At 38.3% G+C, this 12,114-nt stretch overlaps 1 protein-coding gene across 1 annotated transcript; it reads right to left on the bottom strand.

The window, feature by feature from the left end:
* Positions 1 to 3,657: 3,657 nt before the first annotated feature.
* LOC117515195 (acyl-CoA-binding protein-like) lies at positions 3,658 to 5,906 on the bottom strand. The gene is made up of 4 exons (XM_034175668.1): positions 5,742 to 5,906; positions 5,387 to 5,504; positions 3,935 to 3,997; positions 3,658 to 3,798 (listed from the first exon to the last, which is right to left on the bottom strand). The coding sequence occupies exons 1-4, from the start codon at positions 5,745 to 5,747 to the stop codon at positions 3,716 to 3,718; spliced, it is 270 nt and encodes an 89-aa protein (XP_034031559.1). The 5' UTR covers positions 5,748 to 5,906; the 3' UTR covers positions 3,658 to 3,715.
* Positions 5,907 to 12,114: the final 6,208 nt, after the last annotated feature.

The raw sequence follows: 12,114 nt of genomic DNA on the forward strand, positions 1-12,114 counted from the left end.
ACTGTCCACAATAAAAGGCCACTCTGAAAGGTGCAGTTTTGTTTTATTGGGGGGGATACCAGTCAGTATCTGGTGTGACCACCATTTGCCTCATGCAGTGCAACACATCTCGTTCACATAGAGTTGATCAGATTGTCAATTGTGGCCTGTGGAATGTTGGTCCACTCCTCTTCAGTGGCTGTGCGAAGTTGCTGGATATTGGCAGGAACTGGTACACGCTGTCGTATACGCCGGTCCAGAGCATCCCAAACATGCTCAATGGGTGACATGTCCGGTGAGTATGCCGGCCATGCAAGAACTGGGACATTTTCAGCTTGCAAGAATTGTATACAGATCCTTGCAACATGGGGCCGTGCATTATCCTGCTGCAACATGAGGTGAGAACACCTCTCCAACATGCCAAACGCCAGTGAATGTGAGCATTTGCCCACTCAAGTCGGTTACAACGACGAACTGGAGTCAGGTCGAGACCCCGATGAGGACGACAAGCATGCAGATGAGCTTCCCTGAGACGGTTTCTGACAGTTTGTGCAGAAATCTGCCAAATTCTCTGACACGTCTTTGGAGACGGCTTATGGTAGAGAAATGAACATTCAGTACACGAGCAACAGCTCTGGTTGACATTCCTGCTGTCAGCATGCCAACTGCACGCTCCCTCAAATCTTGCGACATCTGTGGCATTGTGCTGTGTGATAAAACTGCAGCTTTCAGAGTGGCCTTTTATTGTGGGCAGTCTAAGGCACACTTGTGCACTAATCATGGTGTCTAATCAGCATCTTGATATGGCACACCTGTGAGGTGGGATGGATTATCTCAGCAAAGGAGAAGTGCTCACTATCACAGATTTAGACTAGTTTGTGAACAATATTTGAGGGAAATGGTGATATTGTTTATGTGGAAAAAGTTTTAGATCTTTGAGTTCATCTCATTCAAAATGGGAGCAAAACCAAAAGTGTTGTGTTTATATTTTTGTTGAGTGTATTAATTCTATCAGGTAAAATGGAACACTTTGTCAAAAAATTAAACATTACCGTAGTAATATCCAAAAATGAGAGCTCAGTTATCACTGAGGCTAAAGAGCAGATTTGCTTCAATTAAATAATTTTCTTGAAAATAACCAGCAAACAACTTCTGACTGTCACCAAATTTGTTCAGAATATTTTTCGAACAAGTGTCTGAAGATGATAAATGTGTGGAGCAGAGTGGTCAAAGGTCAAGGTCTTCAAAAATCGAGTCACATTTTCCAGGATATCTCTGTAACCAAACAGGCCAGAGAGGTGATCCAAAGTTCATCTCAATCAGACAATAATTTGTCTTCACATGGTATAAGTGATGCCACTCTTCTACGAAAAACGTATTTCCTGGATATGAGCAACTAACACTGTAGATTAATGATGTCTGATATGTTGGTTTTGCTATGATTACTCCGGCTAGATCTTGAATTGACCATCATACTCTTACAGTGCAGTGTTACGCGCACATGCAGAGTATGCATCGCGGCTCCCAATGTCTCTCATGTTTGTACCAACTCAGATCTGATCTTGCTTGAGTGCAAAACTTGTTCATCCACAGCAAATATGAACCTGTTGCATAAGTGGCTCCAGATCTGATTCATGTGTATTTTATATAATAATAAATATTACGAACGTGTTGCCCGTGGGGATCCATGGGCTCTAGATTGGGTAGTGTTTATAAAATAGGTAGCTGACATTTTTCAGGGGTGGTAACAAATTATGCAAAGTTTCTATAATGATTTTAACTGAAAGTGCAGAAAATTAAAATGATAAAGTTTTATGGATAATTGTATTTATTGTTTTGTGCATTTAGTTGATGTCATCATTTATAACTGGCAAAGTTGAGATATTTCCTTTGTTCAACTTACATACATACCGCAAACAGCAAATGTCAGCTCTCCCCAGTTGCTCTGTGATGGAAGTCATACACACGCACACACATACACATGCACACAGAGGCCACTTGGCTTTTAATATATTGATAATAAAGTTGCAAAAGGACAATAAGAGCAGAGAACCTGATCACATCTGTTTCTTAACAGGAATGAATCAAAATACCCATCACCAGTGGTTTTAGTTCAGCTAATAGCTCATTTGCAAAGTTAACGTTTTCATTCGCGGATTAGCTTTTCAGCGAATTTTAAAAAACCATGAGTGGACCAATTTGTTTTAGTCCATATTTGGACTCCTGCTTTCTCTGAGACACGCCCACACGGTCTGTCAGAAAGATGACATAATGCCCCCTCCCTCAGGTGAAAGGGGGAGTGGTTAACGGCTCCTTTTTCCATTTACAACAACAGATCGAATCAATCACCTCATGAAATATTTGTACTATTGAATTCATAAACATTCATTATTGTATATGCTAGTTTGTGTGCATGTGGGAAATATTTGTAAGTGCTTTGAGCTTCTGCCTCAGATGTAGACATGCTGCAGAAATTCAGTGCACTGATGAAGCTTGTCACCAAAGATACAGGGAGGAGATGCACTGTGAAATAAACCTCTTTTGGTGTCTCACTCGTTTCTGGGTCCAAATCAATAATAATGACAGTATTTATTTAAAATACATAAAGTATATTGTTAAAATTGCATAATAATTATGTTACTGATGCCAATTATCTTGTATAGGTAACATAATTATTATGCAATTCAAACAATATACGTTATGTATTTTAAATAAATACTGTCATTATTATTGATTTAGAGTAATTATATTTTATTAACACTAAATACATAAAGCTAAGGATTATGCATTTCAAATGAGTAGGATTTATTACAGTAATGAATATGCATCATGTAAGGTTTATTTGGTAGGTTTGTACTAAAATTATCTAAAAAAAAAAAAAAAGCAAATGGGAATTGAATTTGTCATGTACACTAGTGTAATTACACTGTATTGATCTTTTGGATTTGCATGATGTAAACAATAAACATGGCACTACTCAAAGAGGTTAGTATTTTGGTCATTCTGAGGTCACGTCAAAAAAAGTGACGGCAGTGGTGGCAGCACCTTCGTAGATGGTACATTAGGCTCCAAAATCAAGGATGCGATTTTTTGTTTGTTTCTGCTGATCATCCTGACACCGCCGCACTGTTTATGAGTATATCAGAGGACGTACATAACCAACGCAACATATGGACACAGACCATGTGAGGCAGCCATCATGTGTACACCGAAACGCAGTTAAAAGAAAGTATAGGTCCCCCTTTAAAGGGAAGCTTCAGCCCACACCCTTTCGGACTCACTAGTTTTGTCTGTGTTTGTTTGTGGAATTGTTCTTTTTTCTATTTGAATATTTTGTGTGCCGAATAAAAAACTTTGTCACTTTGTCACTTGAAAGACAGATGACACTGATTTGTGCATTTTGTGTATCAAACCAACCCACCATTATTTACACAATTAAATACAACCCCTCTGCACTGTGACTGACTCTGCATTCAGATTATTCACTTTGTAAATGGTGAGGTGGCTTTGGACACGGCCCGAATGCACTATAGAGCAAGATATGCCCAAAGTCTTTACCTTTAATCTCCATGTCTATGCAGCATGTGTTGTGTCTCACTTTATTCAGTTACTTTTTATGTTTTTGCTCAGTTTGACCTCCAGAAAGCACGTCGTCCTCTGAGCCCACTGTGGCTTATACTTACAAATTCTATCTCAGTTTCTCCTGACAGCCGAAAGTTAAAACACTAAATCATTCCTAATCAGAATCTAAGCCGTATTTGTTTTTCAGGCTCTCCACCAAGTCAACGTATTTGTTCATTGCCTCTTCTCTGGACAGACCTGAAACACAGACAGTTGGTGTTTGTACTGGATGCTCTGCTGTCTCCGCAGTTGATATCTTATGATAAAGATATCTCTAGATAAGATATCTAAAGATATCTAAGATATCTTACAGAAAAACAGAAATCATTCTGACCTTTTCGTGAATTCCACGCATCCCATTTCGCTTTGCCTTTGAAGTCAAAGAATCCTGGGTATTCTGTGAACAATCAAAATGTACGTCTGTTCTGCTGTTAAATATTCATGTGTGTGTGTGTGTGTGTGTGTACATGGTGTGGTGCAAAAATCTTAAAAAGAAACAAAGATGCTGGAAAAGTTAAAATTACTAATCTAATTATTTTTAATAAAGAGTCCTCATCATTAAACAAAATAGATCTCTGAATGGGGCTGTATAGCAAAACAATTGTTCATTTTGTGATAAAAGCATGGAATTTGGCACACATATTCTAAACAAACTAATGTTTTTTTTTTCAGATATGGAGCCATCCTGGAGCTGATTGACCTCTAATTAACTACAGGGGTCAATAATGAATTACACAGGGGTCAAAATATAAAAATGCTCCAATCATGTTGACAACTATACCACATGATTTGTCTGATCATAAGAATTCCGAAAAGGTATGGTTTGGACTATCTGTGACTGAATATTCTGGAGTTATGGGGTAAAGACGGCAAAAATGGTGACAAAGGTCAGTTTCAGTTTGTACAGGGGACAAAAGATAAAGTTGCTCAAATTTTGGTAAAAAAAATTATGCAAATTATTAGTTGAAAGAAAAGGAGTAATAAATGAATGACATGTGACATATGTTACCCCATAACATGATAACTAAGCATGACACATGGTGCAAACTATTTCTTTTTAAAATTCTATTAACCAATAATTTGCATAATTTTTTACTCAAATTGGAGCAATTTTAACTTTGACCCCTGTACAAACTGAAACTGACCTTTGTCACCATTTCTGCTGTTTCTACCCCATAACTCCATGGAATTCAGTCAGAGATAGTCCAAACTATACCTTTTTGGAATCGTTATGATCAGACAAATAATGTGGTGTAGCTTTCAACATGATTGGAGCATTTTTAAATTTTGACCCCTGCAGCTCATTAGAGGTCAGCTCCAGGAAGGATATCTGAAAATAAATATTAATTTAGAATGTGTGCCAAAATCCATGCTTTTATCACAAAATGAATAATTTTTATGGAAATTCTAGCTAAACTGCACCATTATCTGGTGTAACTACACTTGAGGTTTAAAACATAGTTTTATTCATTGAACTCTCTTACAGTTTTATGTTGATCAGTTTATGATACACTGATTAGTTGTCTTTGGAAAAAAAAAAAATCAAATCTGAATTAATGTTGATGGCAGAATTTTTATTTGGTATTTTACCTTATTTTTTTTCAATTGTGCAGCCAAACATTTGAGGCTATAGTGCTGGAAGAATTTTCTTGAATGAATGAAACCAAACTTGTCAGGCCTCATTCATGATCTCACCCTACTTCTTGTGTCTGTTTCCTGTAAAAGAAGCAGACATCTTACCAAATTAAAATTGCTGAGGACCACAGCTGTGTAAACACGGACTCACCTGTTGTATTATTGCCACATGTGGCTTGCTTATACAAGCCGTACAGCTCAGACATTTCGCCTCTGTCTGGCATCTGCTTCAACCTCACCGCTTCCTTTGCTGCTTTAGAAAATGACTCCTGGAAGATAATAAATGTAATGTGGTTATGACAATCTAGAAAATGGCAAATATCGCATCAAAATGGACTTTCTTGAGTTCGTTTTCAAACCTGGCCACATAATTACAAACAGGCTGCTCACTCACATTCATGACATGAAACTTTCCACAGATAACACAGATAAGCAGAACTATGCAAATTGATTCATCAGTACACCTGAAACACACACACATCGTAAATCTCACACTTTGTACTTACATTCATGTCTGCCGGTACACGAGACGCACTTCACTGCTGCTCAGCTCCAGACTAAGATTTCAGTTGTTGCTTGTCAAACTTGTTCAGCGACAGCAGTCTTTGTTCATGCTGCTATTTATTCACTGTGGACAAAACAGTGGGAGGCAGTTAAAGCTGTGTGTTATTACAACCAGATCAGATAACAGAGTGCGCAAATAACAGATTTTTAGTGTTGCTCCACCGCGTCAAATTTTTTTTAACATGGTTACTCTCTCTCTGCCTGCAGAGCAAAGAAACTGCACAACTCACAAACTGAATAATTAAGGAATAAATTCAATTATTGGGTGGGAGGGCGGGTGTACAGAAGTACTATAGCATATACTGGTGTCAGTTACATGAACCAAAGTTTCTAACATGTAGCTTCTACAATATAAAACCAGTTTTTATGGTTGAACACTTTCAAATCATGTAGTTTTAATGTAAGATGCAAACACTTGAAATTTAACTTGATCAGTGAACATAATAAAGTTATGTAAAGTATTTCCACCAAAATAAAATGCGTTAATATAGCCAGAAACTGTTTTGCTGAGTGACACAAATGTACAGTAGTGTTCAGAATAATAGTAGTGCTATGTGACTAAAAAGCATAATCCAGGTTTTGAGTTTATTTCTTATTGTTACATGGGAAACAAGGTACCAGTAGATTCAGTAGATTCTCACAAATCCAACAAGACCAAGCATTCATGATATGCACACTGTTAAGGCTATGAAATTGGGCTATTAGTAAAAAAGTAGAAAAGGGGGTGTTCACAATAATAGTAGCATCTGCTGTTGATGCTACAAACTCAAAACTATTATGTTCAAACTGCTTTTTTAGCAATCCTGTGAATCACTAAACTAGTATTTAGTTGTATAACCACAGTTTTTCATGATTTCTTCACATCTGCGAGCACTAATTTTGTTGGTTTGGAACCAAGATTTTGCTTGTTTACTAGTGTGCTTGGGGTCATTGTCTTGTTGAAACACCCATTTCAAGGGCATGTCCTCTTCAGTATAAGGCAACATGACCTCTTCAAGTATTGTGACATATCCAAACTGATCCATGATACCTGGTATGTGATATATAGGCCCAACACCATAGTAGGAGAAACATGCCCATATCATGATGCTTGCACCACCATGCTTCACTGTCTTCACTGTGAACTGTGGCTTGAATTCAGAGTTTGGGGGTCGTCTCACAAACTGTCTGTGACCCTTCGACCCAAAAAGAACAATTTTACTCTCATCAGTCCACAAAATATTCCTCCATTTTTCTTTAGGCCAGTTGATGTGTTCTTTGGCAAATTGTAACCTCTTCTGCACGTCTTTTATTTAACAGAGGGACATTGCGGGGGATTCTTGCAAATAAATTAGCTTCACACAGGCGTCTTCTAACTGTCACAGCACTTAAAGGTAACTCCAGACTGTCTTTGATCATCCTGGAGCTGATCAATGGGTGAGCCTTTGCCATTCTGGTTATTCTTCTATCCATTTTGATGGTTGTTTTCCGTTTTATTCCACGCGTTTTTTTTTTGTTTTTTTTTGTCCATTTTAAAGCATTGGAGATCATTGTAGATGAACAGCCTATAATTTTTTGCACCTGCGTGTAAGTTTACCCCTCTCCAATCAACTTTTTATTCAAACTACGCTGTTCTTCTTAACAATGTCTTGAACGTCCCATTTTCCTCAGGCTTTCAAAGAGAAAAGCATGTTCAACAGGTGCTGGCTTCATCCTTAAATAGGGGACACCTGATTCACACCTGTTTGTTCCACAAAATTGACGAACTCACTGACTGAATGCCACACTACTATTATTGTGAACACCCCCTTTTCTACTTTTTTTTTTACTAATAGCCCAATTTCATAGCCTTAAGAGTGTGCATATCATGAATGCTTGGTGTTGTTGGATTTGTGAGAATCTACTGAATCTACTGGTACCTTGTTTCCCATGTAACAATAAGAAATATACTCAAAACCTGGATTAATCTTTTTAGTCACATAGCACTACTATTATTCTGAACACTACTGTAAATTTTTTGGGTCAACATGATGAAATTGTGTTACTGTTACTTAATGATCATGGTTCAGGTCAACAAGATTTGTAAGTGTAAATGTAACCCCCCAAAAAAAGTCCCTCTGGCTGCTCGCTTGTTTGCGCTCAGAGGTCTCCACAGCAAATCCAAGGTAGATCTGCAAAAATTGTGTTGACAAAGCAAAGTTAAGTTGACATGCAACTGTACTTTTTAAAAAGTAGTTGTAACTACCCTAAAAAAAAAAGTAATTCATATCAAACAAGTTTAAATGGCCCAAGAAAATTACAACTGTACTTTTTAAAAAGTAGTTGTAACTACCCTAAAAAAAAAAGTAATTCATATCAAACAAGTTTAAATGGCCCAAGAAAATTACATCAGTGTGTTACATTTACCCTGAAAGGGCAGGGCGAGGCGAGGGGTGGGGGGTGGCTAGTGCACTTGGTTTCAGTGCAGAAGGTTCGAGATTCAAACCCCACCCCTGCCACATTTCTCCACGTAATGTAGAGTTGTGTCAGGAAGGGCATCCGGCGTAAAACCTGTGCCAATTCAACATGCAGATCCACCTTGGATTTGCCATGGTGATCCCTGAGTGCAAAGCGAGCAGCCGAAGGGACTTTTTTTGTTGTTGTTGTTACATTTATCCTTACAAATCTAGTTGGCCTGCACCATGGTAATTAAGTAATAGGAACGCAAATTCATAATGTTGACCCAACAAGTTTACATTTAGGTCACTCAGCAACATTGTTTCTGGCTACATTCATGCATTTTACTTGGGTGGAAATACTTTAGATAATTTTATTATGTTCACTGAGGAAATTATTTTTTGAGTGTAGGATTTAGGGGTGTTTATCAACAGATATAAAATATAGCCTTCATAACCATCTATCCATTAGTGTAAATTACCAACAATGAATTTTCATAAACTTAGTACGAGGCCTTTGTATCTGTATAGAAATGAGGTCCCCATGTTAAGAGTAGCCAGAAAGGGACATACTGTGCAGTGCTCATCTGCCCCACACACACGTGTCTGTGATTAATACATGACAGAACTTACATTCTGCACTGTGCATCTTTTGTGATTGATGAAACTAAATGTAAAGACAGCGGATTCAAGAGAGCATTGCACTATGGAGTCTTCTGTATTTCCTCAGTCAACACAATGTGAATTCATTTAATTTTGTCATTGCAAATTTGAATTTATGTAGTCCAAGAGCAAGTCAAGATGAGTAGAACTGCTGTCAATTCTGAGACGAGGAGGAGTGAAAAAGTCTGAGACCAAGGCCAGACTTGAGTACTACAAAACTAGTTATATGCTTTGCATTTTCAGGGGCGCCAGCAGGGATTTTGGGCCCCATGAAAAGAAATCTTACTGAGCCACGCCCATATTATTTTGTCAGGATTATAGTTGTATTAGGGGCTTCTCTGGGCCCCTGTCAATCATGGGCCCTAGAATTCTTCTCATTCTCTTTTCGGCACCCCTGTACATAATACATTGGAAAATTAAGTGAGAAGCCGTTTTATGGCCAGGTGGTGCTTGCATTATTCAAGGCCAATTTAAGGAAATTAAGTGTCCAAAGCTGATTTCAAATACTGAGTTTGGATTTTCTTTTCTTTTTTAGCAGTTCACTGTTAACGGTCAGAATAAGGTCCAAAAAGGTGCTGATCCAAGTGAAGGAGGCAAGGAGGGCTGTAAAAGCAATACAAATAAAAATACAATTATTAGATACATACCAGAAACTTTAGGAGTGGCCATATCAACATTTTTGTACATTCTTAAAAAAACCTGCAAGTTAAGACCAAAAATCCTGAAAACTATGTAAAACAACTAAAGTGGCTGATGGCAGAAATCTTTCCTTGGTGAAGAAAATCTCATTCAGTTGTAAATGAGTTTCCAAGCTCATGCCTGGGAGTATGTGGGTGGAGTGTGACCCTGCGTCCACCACTATGGAACTGTGCCTGGTCCTGGAAGTCAGGACCAGACAGCTGGTCAACCACCTGTGTGATGCAGCCAGGTGGACTGTAGGCATATCCTTGGCCTTCCTCAACCACTCTGTTTCTCAAAACTGAGGAACCACCATGGAGAAGTATATATATACACACACACACACACACACCACATAATCAGTCTGAGACACGCTGTCCAGCACAAGAAAAAGGGGTAAACTTAACATCCACCACGAGATGGCAGCATTGCCAAAGTCAATGACTGTAACTGACGTTCCAGAATGAGGGTGGAGTCTCAAGTCCATAGAATAAACATAATGAGAGGCCAGTTGAGAAAACGGAAGAGAAGGAGGAGGGGAAGAAAGGAAAAAAAAAACAAAACAAAAAAAAAAAAACCCTTTATTCTAAATAAATTGTTCAAATTGTCCCTTTATGTCTGCATAGTGAGAAACAACTTCACTTCAAAAGGCTTTAATTCATATTCAGAACTGTATCAAATGACTAAATCTTTGGCAAGAACACAAACTGAGAAAATACAAACTCAAATAAAACATGAATTTGTTGAAATGACAGCAAATGTTGCTCATGGTCACACGGGAGCAACAAAACGCTCTACAGTAACACCTTTAGGCTTTTTCATTTAGTTTACATTTTCTAGACACAAGTTCTCTTTGTAAATTATGTTAAAGACACCCCCCCCCCCCAAAAAAAATAATAAAAAAAATTGTCCAGTTAAAAATGCAGTCCTGACTAGTTTCCACATTACACAAAATTCTTACACTTTTTTTGTTTTGTTTTTTTAACCAAAACACACTGGTCATCAGTCACTAAATGTTCTTTGCTGCAACTAACAATTATTTGTATATTTGATTAACAGACTTAGTTTCTCAATTAATTAATGGATTAGTTGTTACATCCATGAAATGTCAGCAGTGGAAAAAATATCTGGGTGATTCTTAGACTACGGGCACTTTTATGTCCCTTGATCATATTTTATGAAAAAAAAGAAAAAAGGGGAAATTTCACACTTTTATAGTTATCTTTACAATGAAAGTGTTAAGAAATTTGTCCTAGTAGTCTATGATGACTTTTTCACCTTTTTTCAGCATCATTATATGCAAATATTGCCGTTTTGTGCTTGTCCCACGCCCAGACTTATGATCTTCAATGATAAAAATGAATAGCAAACAAACATTTTTTCTAATGTTTTAAAATCTCTCTGAATAAATATCAGTAAAATAATCAAAACATAATTGGGTATTCAATGTCATACAACCGTTGTGATTTTTTAAACGAAATGTAGTTGTCCCACACTATTGCCGTAATTTCCACCACAACAATAATGTCCCTTTAAAAAGTTTGTATGAAAGGTTGTGTGGGTAGTGGAGATAAACAGTAACATCAGAGCACATGTATACTCAACAAAAATATAAATGCAACACTTTTGGTTTTGCTCCCATTTTGTATGAGATGAACTGAAAGACCTAACACTTTCTCCACATACACAATATCACCATTTCCCTCAAATATTGTTCACAAACCAGTCTAAATCTGTGATAGTGAGCACTTCTCCTTTGCTGAGATAATCCATTCCACCTCACAGGTGTGCCATATCAAGATGCTGATTAGACACCATGATTAGTGCACAGGTGGGCCTTAGACTGTCCACAATAAAAGGCCACTCTGAAAGGTGCAGTTTTATCACACAGCACAATGCCACAGCTGTCGCAAGATTTGAGGGAGCGTGCAATTGGCATGCTGACAGCAGGAATGTCAAACAGAGCTGTTGCTCATGTATTGAATGTTCATTTCTCTACCATAAGCCGTCTCCAAAGGCGTTTCAGAGAATTTGGCAGTACATCCAACCAGCCTCACAACCACAGACCACGTGTAACCACACCAGCCCAGGACCTCCACATCCAGCATGTTCACCTCCAAGATCATCTGAGACCAGCCACTCGGACAGCTGCTGAAACAATCGGTTTGCATAACCAAAGAATTTCCGCACAAACTGTCAGAAACCGTCTCAGGGAAGCTCATCTGCATGCTCGTCGTCCTCATCAGGGTCTCGACCTGACTCCAGTTCATTGTCGCAACTTCGCACAGCCATTGAAGAGGAGTGGACCAACATTCCACAGGCCACAATTGACAACTTGATCAACTCTATGCGAAGGAGATGTGTTGCACTGCATGAGGCAAATGGTGGTCACACCAGATACTGACTGGTATCCCCCCCCCCCCCCCCCAATAAAACAAAACTGCACCTTTCAGAGTGGCCTTTTATTGTGGGCAGTCTAAGGCACACCTGTGCACTAATCATGGTGTCTAATCAGCATCTTGATATGGCAGACCTGTGAGGTGGGATGGATTATCTCAGC

The sequence above is a fragment of the Thalassophryne amazonica genome, chromosome 1 (genome assembly GCF_902500255.1).
Source record: "Thalassophryne amazonica chromosome 1, fThaAma1.1, whole genome shotgun sequence".
Lineage (NCBI taxonomy): Eukaryota > Metazoa > Chordata > Actinopteri > Batrachoidiformes > Batrachoididae > Thalassophryne > Thalassophryne amazonica.

Coding starts and splice junctions, on each gene's coding strand:
- LOC117515195 (XM_034175668.1), bottom strand. Junction 3,998..5,386: donor ATGTGGCAATAATACAACAG/GTGAGTCCGTGT, acceptor GATTGTTCACAG/AATACCCAGGATTCTTTGAC. Junction 3,799..3,934: donor TGCGTGGAATTCACGAAAAG/GTCAGAATGATT, acceptor TCTGTGTTTCAG/GTCTGTCCAGAGAAGAGGCA.